The 22947-nt window shown below is 34.5% G+C and overlaps 1 protein-coding gene across 1 annotated transcript in view; it reads left to right on the plus strand.

Annotated features, from left to right (window-relative positions):
* Nucleotides 1-22947, plus strand: part of IBTK (inhibitor of Bruton tyrosine kinase) — an 87730-nt gene that overhangs the window by 24086 nt on the left and 40697 nt on the right. Inside the window, exons 5-12 of the mRNA XM_049772182.1 lie at nt 885-995; nt 4409-4579; nt 7236-7353; nt 7795-7975; nt 10745-10868; nt 14569-14746; nt 17235-17409; nt 21943-22539. Of these exons, the coding sequence (XP_049628139.1) occupies nt 885-995; nt 4409-4579; nt 7236-7353; nt 7795-7975; nt 10745-10868; nt 14569-14746; nt 17235-17409; nt 21943-22539 (1655 nt within the window). The remainder of the gene's footprint in view (nt 1-884; nt 996-4408; nt 4580-7235; nt 7354-7794; nt 7976-10744; nt 10869-14568; nt 14747-17234; nt 17410-21942; nt 22540-22947) is intronic.

The following is a 22947-nucleotide window of genomic DNA, read 5'->3' on the forward strand; positions in this document are numbered from 1 at the left end:
AAGTCACAAGACTTAAAGTCAAATATTAGTGGTTTAATGGTAGAATTCAGAAATTATAGTTGAGTTTCACTGAAAAATAGTTCTGTGAACTGAAACTTACAAATAGCGGCATTTATAATTGCTGTCAATTTATCTATTGCTGTAATTTGTTGATGCAGTTCAACTGATTCTGTACTCTATTTTCTGACAAGGATTTATAAATATATAAATGGAAGTGTTAGAGGATAAGGAGGGTATTGGGAAGGTGACAGACAGAAACAAAACCTCAAAATGTATTGTTAAAAATCATTATCATATGATAATGATATATAATGATAATGTTAATATATTATTAAAGAGTTCATTGGTAGACTTCTTGCCTTGCATGTGAGTTCCTGGGTTTGACTGTGGCAGCAGAAAAATTAAAAAATAGTACTTATTAGATGAAATCAGATTTTAAAAATATATTATCTTCAACTCTTCATGCATAGGTGATACTGTAATATCTTACACTGTTTTCATTATTTTATAATGCATATCTTTATCTAACGATCTTTTTTATACTTGTCTGCTCAAATTTGTTTTCTTTTTGATTTTTAAAATACTAGAAATTAGCTAATAATTTGATAGTTAAAATTTAAATACTTAAATTTTTGTTTTTTGTAATCAGTGTCTTTTGTTATAATATTCTCAGTACTTTATTTATCCACATTGTGTTTTTAAATGTAGGCTTAAAATAGTCACTTAATTTTTATTACAAAAAAGTGACAAGAGTTTTGTTGTGAATACCTATACACTTATTATTCAGCTTAAACAGTGGACAACATTGTGTTATTTCTTATTTTATAAATAAAATAATAGTTTATTTAAAGAAGTATAATAATGTTTTCTTTTTTTCCCCATAGGTGGTGCTTTGTAAATTTCACACAGTATTCCTGTCTCAAAAAGGACAGGTTTATACTTGTGGTCATGGTCCTGGAGGACGTTTAGGTCATGGAGATGAACAGACTTGTTTGGTAATTGAAATGTCATTACACAGTTTAGGTAACGTCAGTAAAATTTTGATAAACTTGAAGTTTCAGTTTTGCTAAGCTAGAAAGATTTTTTTAATCAAAAAAGTTTTTTCCACATTTGTCAGTGCTCTGAATTCAGGAATAACTCCTGGTGGTCTGGGGGGGGAGAACATATGGATGGTAGGAATTGAATCTGAGTCAGCAGCATGCAAGGCAAGTGCCCTACCACCTGTACCATGATCCAAACCCTTTCTATTCAGTTTTAAGGAGAAAATAATAAACTTAATTGGGGATAGATTTTTTTAATTAATTTTTTGAAATTTATTTTTTATGAATTTAGATACGCAAAATTGTGAAGCATCAAAGGTGCTTTTGCTTCCTACAACTTCTGTGTCAGGGAAATATGGAAATAAATAAAGTATTTCAATCATAGTTTAAATTAAAAAAGTCAGATTAGGGGCCGGGCGGTGGCGCTAAAGGTAAGGTGCCTGCCTTGCCTGCGCTAACCTTGGACGGACCGGTGTCCCATATGGTCCCCCAAGCCAGGAGCAACTTCTGAGCACATAGCCAGGAGTAACCCCTGAGCGTTACTGGGTGTGGCCCAAAAAAACAAAAAACAAAAACAAAACAAAACAAAAAAAGTCAGATTAAGTAAGTAGCCATTTTCCTGAGGAAATTTGGGGTTTTGGTTTTTAACTTCACAGAGGATTATTTAAATTTAACCAGTATTTTTTTCATATAATCACAAATTGACTTTTATTTAAAATATTTTTTATTTTGACCACAGTGGATTACAAATCTTTAATATTTCAGGTACATAGTGACATTGAATCAGGAGCATTCCCACCACCAATGTTGTCCTCCCTCAACTCCTGTTTCCAGCATACATCCCATATCCCCCACCTTTGCCCCGGGCTACAAGTATAAGTGTTCCCCTCTGTGTCTAGCTTGTTGTCCTTTGGGTATCGATTCTGTTATTGTTGGCTTTGGTGTTTAAGTCTGATCATTTTTTATTTCTGCTCGATGTTCATATGACTGTTTGGTCTAGGTACCTTTCATTATTTCTCCTCCAATTTGTGAGGCAGAACAAGATGGTTCAATTTATGTGGTTCTGCTAGAAGGAGAGAAAAAAAAAGGATGGGGGAAAAATCAAACAAGTAAAAAAAAAATGAGAGGAGTTCTTCTAGAGGCTATAAATATCAATTTGAGAGAAGAAAGCGAAAAAGGAAGAAAAACATAACAAGGATACAAACAAACAAACAAAAAAACCCTGAAAAGCACCATAGCAATAAACACCACAGCAATAATGACAAGTTTGGGTCTCATGATTTCAATGTTGACTCAGTGGTTGAATATTTAGTTCTGTCCTTTCTCAACACCACCAGTGCACCTGAGTTCCCTTTCCCTGTTATTTCACATCTGTTTTTTTTTGTCCTCCACACAATTTCTTTTCTTCTCACAGTACACTGGAACCAAGAGTGTTCTAAACAATCCCCATTTAACATATTGCTTTTCTTCATGCAGTTATTCCAAATACCACACATAAATGATATTTATATGTTTATTCTTCTGGCTTTATTTAACATGTTGCAGAAATTTCATGATTGCATTTCCTTACAGCTATGTAGTATTCCATTGTATATATGTACCACATCTCATGATCCATTCATCTGATTTGGAACATCTAGGTTGATAAAACTCTTACCTATTATACTGAGTTATGCTATGTTATGCTACGTCCTTTTGAATAAATGTTTTTTTGTCTTAGATACCCCAAAGTGGAATTGCTAGGTCATATGATAGCTCAATTTTAATTTTACTGAGAACCCTCTGTACTGTTTTTTGTAGGGTTTAAACCTGAAATTATTTCCACTAGCAGAGTTGAGAGTTTCTTTTTTCACCAAATCACCAAAACAGATTTTTCCCAGTATTTTTTATATGTGTCATCTTTACTTATGTAAGATGATAACTAATTGTCATCTTGATTTGGATTTTCCAAATGTTTAGAGATGATGAGCATTTTTTCATGTACCTTCCTCAGAGACATGTCTGTTCATTTCTTCTCCTTTTTTTAAAAGTAATTTTTATTGAGACCAATGTGAATTATGTCACAGTTGTATTTATGGTACATAGTGACAGTGAATTAGGACCATTTCTACCATCAGTGTTGACCTCCTTCCACTATAGTTTCCAGCATGCATCCCATACCTCCACACTGAGCCCCCTGGACTGCTAGTGTAACAGGTCCCCTTTGTGCATAGCATATTGTCTCTTGATTATATTGCTGTTGACTTTGGTTTGGGTATTTATGTTTGACCAATTTTTTATTTCCACTCAATGCTCCTGAGATCACTTGGCCCTTGGCTCTCATCCACTTTTTTTTTTCTCAGCTTGTAGAAAGACATAGAAATATGAGGCAGAACAAAATGATTCATGTTCTATGGTTCTGTAAAAAAAAATGTGGGCGGGAGCCTCGGTCTAGAAGCTATAAATATAAGCAAAATTAAAAGAAGAAATAAAATGAAAAGAAAAATATTAAAAAAATAAAATAAATTAGAAGTGTTGTGGGCAGATGTGTCAAGTTTTTTGTTGTGGTTGCTGTCGAACCTCAAGGTCTTTATGGTTCCAGGAAATGTTTGTTTGGATAAATGGTGGTTGTCAAAGTCAGTCTTCTGTAATTTGAGATCTTGGTTTTTGCACAGATATTAAGACAAAGCATAGGATAGATTCTTTATGGTCCCAGGAAAAGTTTTGCTCACTTGCAGTTGTGGTAGTCAGTCTTCTGTGATTTGTGGTTTTGGCTTTTGTGCAGATCCTAGGACTGACGGTCTTCTGATTTCATCATCTCATCATTAGGTATGAGGTTGGACAACCTGCTCTTAGATTAAGATTGTGGCTGTTTCCTCATTATCAGGGTGTCATATGAATCTACACTGGTTCAAGTTTATTTTCAAATTTATTTTGTGTAGGATAAAAAATGAGGAATAGAAAAGCTAAGAAGTTTGGTTTAGATCAGATAGCTATCACATGCAAAATTAAGATTGGGATCTAGAAGTAGACTCCAAAGAAATGCGTAGTTTTTAAAATGAAATGCTTCAATTTCTGTGTTTTATTTCCTTTTGTAGTATGCCAAAGAATACCATGCTTAAAAGTTCTCTTTATTCATACTCCTTACAATTGAACTTATTATGTTTTAAGAGCCATAAATCATTTGCTGAATCAAATTTTATTGAATTATTGTACTGAGATTTTTGTTTTGATCATAAACCAGCATCCTTGTTCTTTAAAATCATATTTATCCTTTGAGTTGTAGAGGTTCCCTGTGATATATTGTTATGTCTGTCATATCATTTTGATATGAGTTTATTTGCATTTCTGTTTAAAGTTTAACATATTAAAGCATTTTTTATTTGTAGGTCCCTAGACTTGTGGAAGGACTCAGTGGTCATAATTGTTCCCAAGTAGCAGCTGCTAAAGACCATACTGTTGTATTAACTGAAGATGGGGGTGTTTATACGTTTGGTCTAAATATTTTTCATCAGTTAGGAATTAATCCTCCACTTTCCAGCTGTAATGTACCCAGACAGGTAAGTTTTATTTTTAAATAAAACAACAAAGTGACTATTTGCTATAAAGTCAATATGAACAAAAAAATAGAAATAACTCACAGAGCAACTTACATTACTTTTATGTATATATATTATGTATATATAAACATACATACATACACACACACATATATATTTTCTAGTAGTTTAGCATGGTGCAGTAACTATGCCTTGTTTGGTAAAAGAAAGAAATCACTTGAGAAATGAGACAACAAGCTACTTTTTAAGTCAAACTATTAACGAATAGGAGACCTTAAGGTTGGGTGTTGGAAGTTTATATCAAGTACTTTTGAAGTTCTTCATAAGAAATAAAATGTTTGTAGATGAAAAGTGGGCCTTGTAAGTGAGAAAGAAGCCTAAGTTTATTTAGTTTTATGATAAATCTGCTTCTGCACAAATATCTTACCTGTAATGTTAAGACATGTGAGAAGATATAGGTTCCAGAGTCATTGTTCTTTGTGTTTTTATCCATTTTACCACTACCACTAGAAAGTGCACTTTCTTCAATTTCGTGGATGACTTATATAAAAAATTTGAACTGTTGCTCTAAATGAATATATTCCTAATATAATTGTTTTCAGGTTTTTAGTACATGTATAGGTGCATAAATTTTTTTTCTTGGTTTTCTTTTCTTTTTTTAATTAATTACTTTAAACACCATGGTTACAGAGTTGTATCACTTTATTTCCTTTGAGCACCCAGTTCTTGTCCAGAGTGATCATTTCCAACTATCATTGTCATAGTGGTCCCTCCATGGGTTTCATTTTCTTTAAAGATTGTTGATAGGTGTATCTCCTATGTCTCAACATAGAATGTGTACTTCTTCACCTCTTTGTAGTACTTCTCTAAAAAACACTATTTTAATGATTATCAGTAGGAATTTGTCACAATAATCAGAAGTAGCTGTATCTTTAATGTTTTGTTTTGTTTTGTTTTTTCGTTTTTGGGTCACACCCGGCAGTGCTCAGGGGCCACTCCTGGCTCTATGCTCAATAATCACCTCCGGCAGGCTTAGGGGACCATATGAGATGCCAGGATTCAAATCACTGTCCTTCTGCATGAAAGGCAAATGCCTTAACCTCCATGTTATCTCTCTGGCTCCTCTTTAATGTTTTTTAAAATATCCATGTTTCTAACCAGTTTTGACTATTGGGTCATTTTAAAAGTCCTGGGGCCGGAGAGATATAGCATGGAGGTAAGGCATTTGCCTTTCATGCAGAAGGTCATTGGTTCAAATCCCCCCATCTCTTATGGTCCCTGAGCCTGCCAGGAGTGATTTCTGAGCCTGGAGCCAGGAGTGACCCCTGAGGGCTGCTGAGTGTGACCCAAAAACCAAAAACCAAAAAAAAAAAAAAAAAGAAAATAGAATTTAGTCCTATCTTTATTCTCAGCTCCTTTATCTGGGTTGGTACAGACATACTAAGGTATCTGGGGACGTTTTTTGTTTTTGTTTTTTTTTTTTTTTGGTTTTTGGTTTTTGGGTTACTCCTGGCTCTATGCTCAGAAATTGCTCCTGGCAGGCTCAGGGGACCATATGGGATGCCGGGACTCGAATCACCGGCCTTTTGCATGAAAGGCAAACGACTTACCTCCATGCTATCTCTCTGGCCCCTATCTGGGGACATTTATCTCCCTATCCTCTTTTGGTGTTTTGGCATCATATAGAGACATTTTTAGTTGTATTGACTGTAGATAGGGATTGTGACACTGACAACTGGTGTTAGAATTCAGAGACTGTGCTTTAGCTCTTACACTGCACAAAATAATTTATGACAAAGAATTCTAAAAAGTTTATAGTTTATTAAGTTTATAGTGCTACTATTAAGCTTTTATCAGATACAGTATTCTGATTTTGTTAAATTTAGAGGTACTGTGTTTTCTAATAGGAATGACTGCTTGTTACATGTTAACAGAAATAATGGTTATATGTTAATACACTGTCAATTTTTAATGTTAAAACTGAAAGTGGTTATGTTAAAATCTTATGTTCTTTATAGTTTTTGTAGTTTTTGTTGATTTTTGAGCCAGACCTGTTAGTGCTCAGGGTTTACTTTGGACTGGGCTCAGGGTTCACTACTGGCAGGCTCCAGGAACTATACTGAGGGAGTGACAAGCATCCTACCCATTGTACTATTGTTAAAGTCCTAAAATGTTATGTTTTGAGAAAAGTTGGATATTTGGGATTAATGCTGATATCTGTTAGTTTTTTTTTGTTTGTTGGTTGATTTTTTACTTCCAATTTTTATATTCTGGCCAATACCTGACAGTGATCATGGCCTGCTCCTGACTCATCATTCAAGTATCAATGCTAATGGGGCTTGGGACCATATGGGATATTGACTATCGATCCTAAATCTACCACATGCAAGGAAAGCACTTTACCTGCTATACTATGAAGCCCAAAATTTATGTCCTTGTTATTTACTTTTGGGTTGGGTGATACACCCAACAGTGCTCAGAGCCTCATCCTGGCTCTGCTCAACAATCTCTCCTGGCTGTGGTACCTCTGTACTTGAAGATACAGATGCAACAAATCTGTCATATCTTTGTCATTTTGGTCTATTGCATATTTGTAGAATTGTACTCTTTAAAGATGTATTATAAACTTTGTAGTCTTTGTTTATTTTTTAAATAGATACAAGCAAAATATCTGAAAGGAAAGATCATCATTGGAGTAGCAGCAGGTAGATTTCATACAGTCCTGTGGACTAGAGAAGCCGTTTATACTATGGGACTAAATGGTGGTCAGCTAGGTAAGAAATCTTTATTGACATCTGGGCATCTGGGCTACAAATTGTATGTCTCTATCTTTAATCAGGCTAGAAGTATATTGAAGGCAAGGAATATTTGTTAACTATAGTATCCTTTTAATAAAATGCATGATGTTAAAATGAATGAATATTTGTTGAATTCATGTGAAAAAAACTGATTTTAAATGGATGGAGAGTCTAAAAGGTATGTCAATAAAACCACTTTTTTTAAAAGTAAAATATAACTTTGAAGAGAGATAGTGAAGAGAAGTACAGAGTGTATGTTGTAGGAGATAGATGGGGTAAGGATGCTTTCCTCCCAAATTAAGAAATCTTTGGCAGCATTTAAAAAGTAAGTTGGGATTCTTAGTTTTCTCTCTGTGTGTGTGTGTGTGTGTGTGTGTGTGTGTGTGTGTGATTTGTTTATTTTGTGTATTTTTTTAGGTTATTTACTAGATCCTAATGGAGAAAAGTGTGTAACAGTACCTCGTCAAGTCTCTGCCCTTCATCATAAGGACATTGCTCTGTCTTTGGTTGCTGCAAGTGATGGGGCCACTGTCTGTGTTACCACAAAGGGAGATATTTACCTACTTGCAGACTATCAGTGCAAGAAACTGGCTTCTAAGTATGTATATTTGTGTCAAATAAAAACTTTATTAGTAATTCAATTCTAGTAAATATCTGGATAGTAGTTTTATGCTATGCCTTGAAGTGGACAAGGGAAATAGACAGTAATTTTTCCTTAGTTGATTTTAGTATTTTGATCTTTCTGAATATAGGAAACACAATATAGGTAAAATAATATTCCTGGTTTATGTTTTACAATATTTTCTTTTATGCACAGATTGATTATAATTTATTGTAGTTATATATTATATGCTTATTTAAAAATACTTAATCACATATAACTAGTCCCTTTACTCATCACAATATGTTTTATTTTCCTGTGACCTTTTAAAACATGTTGTAGAAGATTTTAAAAAGCTAGCAATTAGTTATTAATAAAAGTCAGTTAAAGCTAAGATTTAAGGGGCCATAAAGTCAGTTGACACTACAAATTTAAAGAACCATAAAACTTAAGAATTAAAAATCAATTGATTAATCAGAGTTTCTGTCTTGTGAATAAATTACATTTAACTGTGTCACCTATAATTTGAGTTTAAGTTGAAAACAAAGAACAATTGCTTAAAAATAATTGTAATGTTGGGCTGGAGTGGTGGCACAAGCAGTAGGATGTTTGCCTTGCACACACTAACCTAGGATGGACCGTGGTTCAATTCCCTGGGACCCCATATAGTCCCCCAAGCCAGTAGCGATTTCTGAGCACATAGCCAGGAGTAACCCCTGAAAAATCACTGGGTGTGCCCGCCCGCCCAAAAAAATTGTAATGTTAAGTACAGAATCCTATATTTTTTAAAAACTTATTTATATCTTTATTTAAACAGCTTGATTACAGATATGATTGTAGTTGGGTTTGTCATGTAAAGAACACCCCCCTCCCCTTCACCAGTGCAACATTCCCATCACCAATGTCCCAAATCTCCCTCCTCCCCACCCCACCCCCGCCTGTACTCTAGACAGGCTTCTACTTCCCTCATTCATTCACATTGTTAGGATAGTTCTCAATGTAGTTATTTTTCTAACAGCACTCATCATTCTTTGTGGTGAGCTTCATGTTGTGAGCTAGACCTTCCAGCCCTCCTCTCTTTTGTCTCTGAGAATTATTGCAAAAATGTCTTTTCTTTTTCTTTTTTTTTTTTTTGGTTTTGTTTTGTTTTTTTTTTTTTTTTTGTTTTTGGGCCACACCCAGAGGTGCTCAGGGGTTACTCCTGGCTGTCTGCTCAGAAATAGCTCCTGGCAGGCATGGGAGACCATATGGGACACCGGGATTCGAACCAACCACCTTTGGTCTTGGATCGGCTGCTTCAAGGCAAACGCTGCTGTGCTGTCTCTCCGGGCCCTCTTTTATTTTTCTTAAAACCCATAGATGAGTGAGACTATTCTGCGTCTATCCCTCTCCCTCTGACTCAACATCATAGATTCCATGTACATCCATGTATTGGAAAATTTCATGATTTCATCTCCTGATGGCTGCATAATATTTTATTGGGTATATGTACACAGTTTCTTTAGCCATTCATTTGTACAGAATTCTATATTTTTCATATGCTTTCCATCTTTTATAGTTGCTTAATCTGTAACTGATTTGACAGAATTTTTATTGGTTATCATTTGTTGTCAGAGCATTCAATTTTTATATTAAGCATTGTTTTGGGGCTAATTGGTTTCATTATTATACGTACACTACTATATGCAAGCAGATAAAGAGATCTTTTTATACGTGGAAAGATTCCTACAAGATTTTAACTTGATTAGTGAAAGAAGTTATATGTCAAATTTCCAGAATCTGTATACCTAACTTTCAAAGTAGAGATATCAATTTGAAATTATTAATTTAAATTGAGATAAAAATGAAGCAAAATGTACGTTGTTAATGTAAATAAATGTGCAGATATCCTCTACAGACAGAAAGTATGAATTCTAAATTTGTCATAATTTCTAAGTTAAAACAAATAGAAAGTTTTTGTGTAAATTATGTTTCAGTTACAGAAAAATGAAAACATGGACATATATTTTTCCTGTAATTGATCAAAGCTTTATTCTGTTCATAAGATATTATGATTTTTTTTTATATTTGACATTTATGAAACTTGCCATGTTAACATTAAATACACAGATAAAAGCTATGATATCTTAGTTTTCAGTAAGAAAAGTGTTTTGCTACCAGTTTTATTACACAAAAATTAAAAGAACAGTAGATTTTTTTTAATATAAGCAAATATCTAAAATTTAGTGCAGGATTTTTATCCAATGAAAGATTATTAAAATAATAATGTATTAAAAATAAAAATAATGTGTAATTTATAATGAAATGTGTGACTAATGGATAAGTTAATAAATTTGCAATAATGAGAAGTTTTCAGAGTAATTGTATCTATTTAAAGTTGTCCATATTTAATGTTAAGTATTTGTTTAATTTTGAGGTTTAAGTATTTTAATTTTCTGTGAAAATACAAATGCATGTAGCAACATTTTATCTTTACGCTAGGCGTAAACTGTCATAGAGACAGTTTTTACTATAAAATTATAAGTAGTATGAATATTAACAACATGGCTCTAGTTACTTAATTTTTGTGGCTTCATAGTTTAGGTAGAATTTGCTATCGAAAGGAGGTAGAATTTGCTATAGAAAGAAACTATCAGTAATATAGAGGTAATTTATGGAAAAAAGATTCTAAGGGCCAAATCATCTTACTGTATTTCACAATATTTTTAGAGAAAGAGCATGTTTGATTTATAAACCTTATTAATGCTGATTTTTTTAAAATTCCAGACAACTGAACTTGAAAAAGGTTCTTGTATCAGGGGGCCAAATGGAGTATAAAGTTGATCCTGAACATTTGAAAGAAAATGGGGGTCAGAAAATCTGCATTCTTACAATGGATGGAAGTGGAAGGGTAAGAGATTTATGTTAGAATGTAATAACCAAGGATCTGAATATATTGATGGATAACTGCAAGGAACCTGATAATATAAAAACATTTCTATGATAGTAATATTTTCTATTTTTGGCTTCATATCCTTGTTTTTGACATCTAGTATGGAAAGGAAATGTGGCAGCATTTAATTAAAATTGACATTATGCTTGTCAGTTCTATAACTAAAATAAAATATTAGGAATAGAAAATTAGAGTCCAGTGGCTTCTAAAAATACTGCAAAAGTTAGCATTCCCGTGCTTAAATGAAAGGAAGAAGTTTCAATTTCTGATAGCAATATCGAAAAAACTAAATAGGGGGCCGGAGCGGTGGCTCTCATGCTAGCCTAGGATGGACAGTGTTTCAATCCCCCAGAGTACCATATGGTCCCCCAAGCCAGGAATGATTTCCGAACGCATAGCCAGGAGTAATCCCTGAGCATCACCGGGTGTGGCCGAATAACCAAACACACACACACACACACACACACACACACCTATGTTGATAGAATTGTTACATAAACTTAAAGCTTAAAAAATTGGAAAAGTTTTCTCCAGTTTATTTTATATGGTCGTGTACACAAACAGTTATTTTGTCAAATATTGTATATCAGTATATAAAGCATCTTATCTCTTTATTTAATAGACATCTGCTTTTAATTCCCTATACTAACCTTAATATTTCTCTAACAAAATTGTTAACTGATAATAAAGTATTCATTTGATAGTTGGCATGGATGTAGGGAGATAGGACTCTCATTCACTGCTAGTGGGGATGTGGACTAGTCCAGCCTTTTTGGAAAACAATCTGAAAATTCCTTAAAAAATTAAGAAATTGATGGGCCCAGAGAGATAGCACAGTGGCGTTTGCCTTGTAAGCAGCCGATCCAGGACCAAAGGTGGTTGGTTTGAATCCCGGTGTCCCATATGGTCCCCCGTGCCTGCCAGGAGCTATTTCTGAGCAGACAGCCAGGAGTAACCCCTGAGCACCGCTGGGTGTGGCCCCAAAAACAAAAACAACAACAACAAAAAAAAAAATTAAGAAATTGAGCTCCCATATGTCCCAGTAATACTGCTCCTGGTAATGTACCATAGGGACCCAAAACAAAGCATAAGAGGCATCTGCACTCCTATGTTTGTTATACCACTATTTACAATAGCCAGAATCTGGAAAGCACACAAGAATAGAGGAGTAGATAAAGAAACAGTGGTACATCTACACAATGGAATACTTATCTGTTAGAAATAATGAAGTTATGAAATTTTTTCACACATGGTTCGATATGTAAATTATTATGGTAAGCGAAACGAGTCAGGGAGAGGGATAGAATGCTCACGTTCATTTGTGGGATATTAAAAAAATATAATATAGTAATAATACCCAAAGTTAATAGAGATGAAAGCCAGGAGTACTGGTCCATGAAAGGAAACTTGCTACAAAGAGCAGGAGAGTGAATTCAAGGCAGATATAATATGTCAGTACCAGTAGTTGGGAATGGTCACTGAAAAAGAACTGAATGGAAAGGAGGTGGGGAGAGGGAAGAGAGAGAGATGGAAGGAAGGAGGAACAGTAGAGGGAGGGAGAGAAGGAGAGAGTGAGTGAGAGGTGAGTGCTTAAAGAAGGTAAAGTTATATATCCCTTAGAGAGAGGGTGGAGGGAGGGAAGGAGGGAGTTGAGTGTTGAATGGAGGTAAAGTGATAATCGTGATATACCTTTAGTAGTCATATTGCAAACCAGTGTTTAAAGGGGAAGAAAAAAAGGAGAGAGGGAGAGGGGACCTGGAGCTTGGAAATGGGGGTTGGGGGTGAAGGCAGGAAGCTAACTAGGCATTTTGGTGCTGAGAAATGTGCACTGGTGAAGGGGTGAGTGTTGGATATAGTATAATTGAAACTCAATCACGAGCAACTTTGTTACTATCTCAGTGATTCAGAATAAATTAAAAAAAAAATGTGTTCAGAAAGATGATCATTTGGAGCATAGGTCTCAAGTACTATCCAGGTGTGACTAGGTAGCTTTTTGACTATCACCAGCATGTCCCATTACTCAAGTATTCTTAGCCCCCATTTCTTCCACACGGTGTGCGTGTATGTGAATACATCATTATAAAAATTCTGCACCGTAGCCAAAGAAATACAAATTGCCTTCTCTTTTGCTTTTAGGATTAAAAGCATTAACAATTATAAAGGTTTTCTAGGGGTTTATCAAACTATAAAATTTCATATTTTAGAAGTTAAAGAATGTTAAATAACATTCCACATACTGTCTGAATAGTCATGAATCTACCAATATAATAGTTTTCTTTGGGGGAACTTTGTTTTGGAAATAGTTCTAATTTTACTAATGAAATAGAACAAAGATTACATAAATTTCAGTATAAAAACTTACATTTGATTTTGAATCTATATCCTTTATGTTAATATGGAGCTTATATATACTTCCTGCAAATTAGTCATACTGTGAAACCCAAGCTCTGAAGGAATCAATCATATAATATTGTATCTTTTGGAGTAACTTCTGATTAATTATTATTACTATTATATTTTGATTAATTATATTATTATGTATGTTATTTTTCTTAATTCTGAGGTAATTGAACTTTGAAGAATAAGTATATAATTTTTAAAATGAAATTTTTTTTTTTTTTTTTATTTTTGGGTCACACCCGCCGGTGCTCAGGGGTTACTCCTGGCTGTCTCCTGACAGGCACGGGGGACCATATGGGACACCGGGATTCGAACCTTAGGTCCTGGATCGGCTGCTTGCAAGGCAAACGCCACTGTGCTATTTCTCCGGGCCCTTAAAATGAAATTTTAATTGAAATATTAATATATGTCACAAATAAAATTGTTACTCTGGCTAAAACTGAATGGAGAAGCCTGGCACCTTATCTCTCATATCATTTCTAAATAGGCCTCTATTTCTCAAATAGAAAACCGAGTGGGTTTTCAGAAACCCAGTTGAAAACCACTGATTTTGATAATATTTCTTTTTTTTTTTTTTTTTTTTTGGTTTTTTGGGTCTCACCACCGGCAGTGCTCAGGGGTTTACTCCTGGCTCCAGGCTCAGAAGTCGCTCCTGGCAAGCATGGGGGGACCATATGGGACGCCGGGATTCGAACCGATGACCTTCTGCATGAGAGGGCAAACGCCTTACCCTCCATGCTATCTCTCCGGCCCCTTGATAATATTTCTAACACTAAAATTTTTTTAGTTATATAATTGAGTTATGTATATATATTTTTGTTTTCAATGATTTTCATTTGGTGACATCTTGTATAGACTTTTCTTTTGGCGAAGAAAGATAGGTTTCTTTTTTGTTTGTAAAGTAGAAGGTATTTAAGCTTTAAATTTAGTTTTGTTTTTCTTTTTAAACAGATCTTTTTACAGAATAAATAAAATTTAAATTTGCATTTTAAGAGAAGTATCTCTAGAGCATTTTAATATTTGTTTGATGGACTTTTTATGAAAGATATTTCTTCAAATCATCTTTTTTAATCCTATAGAATAATTCAAGCCTTTTATTTATTTTCATGACTGCAATCATTTTTATATATTTATTTTTTAATAATACCTTTATTTAAACATAGTGATTACAAACATGATTGTTATTGAATTTCAGTCATAACAACCTCTCTTGATTTCAGTTTTTGGTTGCTTCAGTTTTTGTTTGGTTTTATTTTAGGTATTTTGTTGGAAATCGGTCAACGGTTCGCTGAAACAGTGTCGGTGGGCTTATCCACGCCAAGTGTTCATTTCTGATATTGCTTTAAATAAAAATGAAGCTTTCTTTGTTACACAGGATGGAGAAGGATTTAGAGGGAAATGGTTTGATGAAAAAAGAAAGAATTCTGAAAAGAAAGGTCAGTTCATATTAGTGAATAACACTTAAAGTTGCCATATATTAACATTCTATTTTATGTTTGGGGCCTGGGATGTGGTTATAAGGTAAAACCTATCTTGCTTGAGACTTCAGTTCAATCTGCTCTTCAGGAGGAAAAAAAAAATGTAGTAGCTTCACTTGGTCATTTTTTTGAATCTTTTCATATTTTTGCTTTGGGGACATATCGTGTGATGCTCAGGGGTTACTTCTGGATTTGCACTAAGGAATTACTCCTGGTGGTGCTAAGAAATGAGAATGGCAGGTATCAAACCTGGATAGGTCACATGCAAGGCAAGCAACTTACCTGATGTACTCCAGCCCCATCACTTGGTTTATTTTCACACAAGCATTCATTAGGTTTAATGGACAAATAGTTTTACTCTATGTCTTTTAATTTTTGGTTTGTTCATATGCACATAACTAGAGGAATATCTCATTCATTCAAGTTTACGCTTTTAATTTTTATTTTCTGTCTCAGTGTACATTGAGATCATGATCCTTTCCATATCCATAACAGATGTCTACTGTTAGTCTTGATTGAATGTTTTTAACACATCTTAACATCTCTGAGAGATTATAGAGCACTTTCCTAGCATGTGGAAGGTCTTGAGTTTGATCTATGGATCTGCATGCCCCACATCCCTGCCAACACTACTAGTACTCTAGTCCTGGCAAACTCCTGCGAAGCATGGGCAGTTGCTCCATCCTTCTCTGTAGCACAGTTGATTGTGACCCCCTTTGTAGAAAATAAATTATAGAATTTCTCAGATTCCCAAATGGCATTGAATTATCTTTCAAACTTCTTTTTTCATATATTTCCCCCACAAATTAGATTTTAGTGCTATTGTTATGTGTGTGTGTATGTGTGTGTGTGTATATATATATTATATATATATACAGGACATTATATATTCTTACATACATAATTGTATGGTTCATTTGTTTTGGTTCATTGGATCAAGTCCAGAGCCTTGAACATATAAAGTTGTACATAACCCTGCTATGAAAATTGTAAGAGTTAGTCTCCTCATCACCGGTGCGGTGTTTGCCCTTGCACCCGCTGACTCAGGACGGACCTGGGTTTGATCCCTGTTGTCCCATCTGGTCCCCCCCAGTCAGTATGTGATTCTGAGTATACCCTGAGCATCACCAGGTTGTGGCCCAATAAACCAAAAAGAAAAGAAAAAAGAAAAAGTGAGTTACAGCTCATGACATAAAAAAATCTCAGGAAAACGTTTGTATGTTTTATTGAGAATTTTTCTAGCAGTAGATTAATACTTTTGTTAAATAATTTTAGAAGTTATTAGAGATCAGCTCTGGTTTTATGGGTAATATAAAGTGATAATTTTGTTTGTTTTTGGGCCACACCTGGTGACACTCGGGTTACTCCTGGATATGCGCTCAGAAATCACTCCTGTTTTGGGGAACCATATGGGATGCCAGGGGATTGAAACAAGGTCGGTCCTAGGCTAGTATGTGCAAGGCAGATGCATTACTGCTTGTGCCACCGCTCCAGCCCCTATAAAATAAATTTTTATTTATTTATTTTTGGTTTGGGGCCACACTCAGTGACACTCAGGGATTACTCCTGGATATGCGCTCAGAAATAACTCCTGGCTTGGGGGACCGTATGGGATGCCAGGGGATCTAACCACTTTCTGTCCTAGGCTAGCGTGTGTAAGGCCTTATCTCTTGCACCACCACTCCAGCCCCAATTTTTTAGTTTTTATAATATTTTTAATTTAATCACTGAGATGCAGTCACAAAGTTGTTTATGATTGAGTTTCAGTTCTACAATGAATTTTCCAATACCCATCCTTTCACCAATGCCACCACCTATGTCCCCAATTTTCCTTCTCAAATATTTCTGGAAAAAAATTCCTATTTACAGTAATATAGTTTTATTATTTTTAACTTTTAAACTGGTTTCTCAAAGAATTTTTATACTTTACTTATATAGCCTTGATAATAATTAATATTAGAATTTGTTTAATGTTAGTCTCTTCTGCTCATTGTGCCCTCTTCAGGACAGGTAGGGGCTATGTTTACTGTTGCATTACCAGACTTATAAAAATTGCATCACAGCATTGAATGGTCATTATTTGCTAAATAAATGGAAGAAAAATTCTGAAGGAAAGGGGAGAGCAAATAAGATTATGAAAACACTAGATTTTTATGTTTTGAGAGTGAAGTAAGAATTTAAAAAACTGGTATAATTTTAGGTTTTCTTATTTTCTTTTAGAAAGATAATTGGTTGCAGTATTTATTTTAAGTGGTAAAATCATTGATAATATGATAATAACCTATGTTAAAAATTCAATCTATAGGGCTTAAGGTATGTTAAGAATTCATAGGACTAAATATGAAAAATACTTTATACTCTCTTGTTTTTTATTCGTAGTTATTCCTAGATCATTTAATAATTTTATTATAGACTTGATTAATACAAGTTTTTCTTTTCCTTTTAGCAGAGATCTTATCAAACCTTCATAATTCCTCAGATACGTCTTGTATATCTGACATTAATAGTGTCTATGAAAGAATTCGACTTGAGAAACTTACTTTTACCCATAGAGCTGTTAGTGTCAGCACTGATCCAAGTGGATGCAATTTTGCACTCCTCCAGTCAGATCCTAAAGCAAGGTAGATATGCTTTTATATTTTATATTGAATATTTGAAAAAACAACCACTGCATTTTCTTTTGATTTATGGTAACCAATGAACCATTGCCAAACTTTTTAGACTTGATATAATTGATGTATATATGTAACCAAAAGTATCAAAGATGAATTTTGTTTAGTTTGGAAACTGATAGTTATTGAAAATACTGATGACACACACAGTTTCTGTCTCTGGTTTCCTGTGCTATGTTCCCAGATTCTGAAAAATACTGTAAATATTCATGTAATTTGCAAGTTTTTATGTCTGATGAATAAAACAGGAAATGACTGAAGAGGTAGGCGGTCTAGAGTCTTTTTTGTTTTTGGTCTAGAGTCTTGAGTGCAATGAAGATCTTAATGCTAAGTCACATTAGGTGTCAGATTAAGATAAAGTATTAGGGTACTGTTGTACAAGATAATATCAACAATAAGAGGTGCATCATCCCTTTATTCCTTTGTTCTGTTATAAAAAATCAGTGCAGTTCTATCTCCTGTGAAATACTTTAGTCCCAAGCAAGCCAGGAGTTTTGACTCCCCAACTTGGAATGTGACAGTTGCTGAGAAGTTATTTGTTATTGCATTTATTTATTTTAAGTATTTCTGTTTATATTTGCTATTACATTTATTGAGTTTTGAAAGAACTAGATTATAAACTGATTAAATGTGTATATATACATTTACTGTATATTCTTGAGCTTCTCATGTTATCCTAGTTCTGTCTATATGTTATGAAAAAGTATAAGGTTGAGAATTATATTTTATGAAAGTGATTTAAATGTATATTTTAGTGTTTCCTTGTATAAATATTACTTTCAAAGGAAAATTTAAGTCTTGTCTTTTGTAGTAGGAAAAAAATAGTAAAAGGAAATAGAGATAATTACAGGCTGTTACTATTTTTAAGATTGACATATTCCCCCCCCCCCCTTTTTTGGGAGGAAAATTGCTTGAGCTGCTTTTTTTTAAAGACTTAATAAAATAATTATTTCCCACTAAATTGAAACAGATGGATAGACTGACAAGTTAGTACTTAAATAATTTTACCCCCTCAACAATACCAGTTTTGTTTTATTTTACTTATTTATTTTTTTGAGACCATTGTGAATTAGAAGTCTTTCACAGTTGTTTTTCAGTCATTTAGTGACAGTGAATTAGGGTCATTCCCACCACCAGTGTTTATCTCCCTCCACCATAGTTCCCACATGTATACCATACGTCTACCTTTATTCCCTGGAATAGCAGTGTAACAGGTCCATTTTGTGTTTAGCTTGTTATAGTTTGGGTCTCTTGATTCTTGTTGTTGACTTTGGCTTGGGTATTTAGATCTGACCTTTTTTTTTCCACTCAATATTTCTGAAGACTGTTTGGCCCCTGGGCCCCATCCACTTTTCTTTTTCTTTTCTCAGTTTGTGGGAAAATATAAAAATATGAGACAGAACAAAATGATTCAAGTTCTATAAAAAAGGGGGAAGCCCCTATCTAGAATAATTAAAATTAAAAAAAGAAAAGGAAAAAGGTGAGGGGCATATGTGGTTATATATATACACATATATATGTGTATATATATATATGTGTGTATATATATATATACACATATATATGTGTATATATGTGTGTGTATTTTTTTTTTCTTTTGCATAGGCACAGCAAACATTGGGGAAATTAGAAAGGGAATTCCATTGCCCTAAGAGACACAGGTTGTATCCACCTATGAAAATTACTGTCAAGACCAACTACAGGCTCCAGGCATGTTAGTTGTCCAACCCCCATCTCACTTTTCATGGTCCCAGAAAAAGTTCTGCTCAGTCATAGTTGTCAAAGTCAACCTTCTGTCATTAGAGATCTTGTTTTTTGCACAGATCCTAGGATGAAGCCTAGGATAAAGTCTTTCTTTGTGGTCCCTGGAGAAGTTCTGTTTAGTTGCAGTTGTTGTAATTAGTCTTCTATTACTAGAGATATTGGTTCTTGCACAGATCTGAGAAGGGAGCATCTTCTGATTTCATCTCACCATTGGGTGGTGAGATAGGGCAGTCTGCCCTTAGATCAAGTTGTTACTGTTTCCTCATTGTCAGAGTGTCTTATGGACCTAACCTGGAGCAGGTTGGTACAGGCCGGCATTTAGCCCTCTCCTAAAGGGAGTTTGATTCCTGGTGTTGGTGACATATACTCTGCCAGTACTAATATTGGGATCTTGGGATTGAGGTTGGACCATCAATGTCCAATCCATTGAGACTTAAGTCAAGTCTCCATGGCAAATGTTTAGGGTGAAAGGCAGCTCTGCACTATAAAATTTATGAGTTCCTATCCCTATTAGATAAGAAATTTTCTCTATATATAGATGTCCCTATTTTAATGTGCCTATGCAAAAAGGAACAATGCCACTTGATACTCCTGGTGCATATGGGGATAAAAATAACAAGTTAAACGATATCTATAACCTGATTTTAACCTGAGCTTTTAAGCAACCCAACCAAGACTTTTTTACAAGAATTTTCTACTAAGCATATCCAAAGCAAGATGGTCGAAGCTCTCTCTACATATGAAAATAGACACTAAGAATTATAACTATTAAGGACATGCATCTACAGAAACATACAAGAGATAGTTGGATGTAGAATCTAGAGCACAGTTTCATCCTATCCTGTGGTCTTGTGTAGTCTGAGAAATGGTTTGCGGAAGTTGGGAATCAGGTAGAGCCCTTGAGCTGGGGGTATCTCAGGAGCCTAATCCTGTAGCAAGCAACATTCTGTAAGGAGTGGGAGAAAAAGGACCACAAAGAATGGGTCTGCAGAAGTGTTGTCTGCAGTTTTTTCCCAGGGAGAGACATAGTGGGCTAGGAGGGTGTCCTTTCACTTTGAGAGTCGACTGAGAGCTTTCTGGGGTAGGGTGAAGTTTCCGACCCCTGAGGAGTTAAGAACTGGGGTGAAGAGGGTTAAAAACAGTTAGATATAGGATCAGGATTGAGAGGTTGAGAGGATAGAAGAGGATTTGTAAGATGGTAGATGGGGTGTGGGAGGAGGGGTATTATATTATAGGAACTGTATACAATATACGTAGTGATTATATGCAATACACTAGACAAGCATAGAGGAATCCACCACGTACACACTTACACACACACACACATACACACACTGTGGAGATCTATTTGTAGGTTATAGTTGAAGTACTGACCCTTATGGAATGGGTCAGAGCTCTTAAAAAAAGGCTGTCATGTGGAAAAGGGAAGTTCTCAAGTATCTAGGCAATTCATTGGTTGTGGGGGATATGTTTTGCTAGATAAAAACTTCTGGGGTTAGGTTTTACATGGAGCATTCTTAGAACAATCATAATTTTCCCATCAAGTGTACTAAGCACTATGATAGTGAACTCTGTATGAGAAGTCTACCCCATGACATATCATTTACCATGTCTCAAGCATCCAGTTAGTTCCTTTTCCTGGAAGCAAACTGAAAATGTGGTCCTTGTGGTTTGATAAGCAAGCTTATCAAAATAAACAAGCTTGGTTTACAAAACAAAAAGAAATTGTAAAAACATAGTCAATGAATGGGGCCTGTAACAAGTCTGTGGTGTGCAGCTGCCTATTTCAATGGTCTCTGCAGACATAAGCATTAGATCATGATAGTAGGAATAATTAATGGAAAATGGGTGAATTAGAGTATTTTGTCAAGGCATTGCCATGTTGAAGAATGTATTTGGATTCTAGTATGATAAAGCACTAAAATGCAAAACTCGGGTGACCAGCCTATATCTTCAAGAACTCCTGTGACAAGAAAAAGTTATAGTTATTATAGACATAATATAATTAAGACATTGAAACATTCAAATAGTGAATTATGTAATGAGAATCCTTGGCTTCCGAATGCATACTGCACCTGCACTTAACTTGCGGATAAAATTATTAGAACATTATTATAGGTCTCTATGATGAGAATTTATTGAAACCTGTTCAGTTTGAACAGCTGTATCCTTTGCTGCAGACTTCTTTAAAGTATATGTTTTTCTTCTTTCACTGAGCTTGTTTCCTTCTTGCTATTCCCTAGCACCGATGGTGATTGAGATATCTATTAGGCCATTGAATTTCTTTTTGTAGATATTCTAAATACCACATATAAATAATATCATTCTGTATTTATCCTCTCCTTCTGGCTTACCTCATTTAGCATAATATTTTCTGGATCCACCCATGTTGATGCAAATTGCATATTGTATCATTTATCATTTCTGACCATTATGTAGTATTCCATTGTGTATATGTACCACATCTTCATGATCCACTCATCTGTTGATGGACATCTAAGTTGATTCAAGACTTAGCTATTGTACTGAGTGCTGCAATGAATAGTGGTGTGCATACGTCCTTTTGGATGAAAGTTTTTCTGTAAGACTGACGTATTCTTATAGGAAATGCCAAATATTAAACTTTTTAAAAAAACAAAAAAAATTCACTTTGAAAGGTTATGCATGGAATGCTTTGAAAATTTTACTTGAAAATAATTACTTTTGTTTCACTTTTAGCCTCTATGAAATTCCAACTGTGTCCTCATCATCATTTGCTGAAGAATTTGGTAAACTATTGAGGGAAGCAGATGAAATGGATAATATCCATGATGTGACCTTTCAGGTTGGCAATAGACTCTTCCCTGCACATAAATATATTTTGGCAGTGCGTTCAGACTTTTTTCAGAAGTTATTTCTTTCAGATACTTCTTTAGACTTTATAGATGTTTACCGAAAAGATGAAGATTCTGCAGGATGTCATCTGTTTGTGGTAGAGAAGGTTCATCCTGATTTGTTTGAGTACCTTTTACAATTTGTATACACAGATACTTGTGACTTTTTAACTCATGGCTTCAAACCAAGAATAAATATAAACAAAAAAACAGAAGATTATCAGGGCACTCTGAACACTAATGTGAATAAAATGAATTGTCATGAAGATAATCAAAAATCAGCAAATGAAGTTTACAAAAGTTACCAAGCTCATTCAACTAGTGAGAAGCAGAAAAAAAAGCCCAGATCTTCGAAAAAGGGAAAAAGTACTGGGGAAGACGATCCTGTCAGAATGTTGCAAAGTGTTGCAAAGAAATTTGGTTTCATTAATTTGAGTAGTAGGTATGACTCCATAATACAATTTTTTCAACCTCAGAATGTCCACCTTTAAAGTCTATTTTATTACTTAATGCACATCTCTTCCTCCTTTCCCCTCCTATCTTTCTGCTTTTCTTTTTAATGGGTAGATAGATAGATGTGTTATTCTTCTATATCTTTCTCTTTGGAATTCCTTGAATTAAAACCTTAATGGCAAGACTGTTGGGAGGTTTGAATTATAGTGTGAATCAGTAACAGGTATCTGGAATGGAGAACAGTATTGTGGGCTGGGAAGTATTCTGCATTTGAATTTACTAAGACACATATTACTGTTAATTAGCACTACTCTATTAGCTAGGGCAAATTTCTTATTTTCCTTCAACTTATCTCAATGTATAAAATGGGAATGTATATTGACCTCATTTTAATTAT

The sequence above is a fragment of the Suncus etruscus genome, chromosome 4 (genome assembly GCF_024139225.1).
Source record: "Suncus etruscus isolate mSunEtr1 chromosome 4, mSunEtr1.pri.cur, whole genome shotgun sequence".
NCBI classification, from domain to species: domain Eukaryota; kingdom Metazoa; phylum Chordata; class Mammalia; order Eulipotyphla; family Soricidae; genus Suncus; species Suncus etruscus.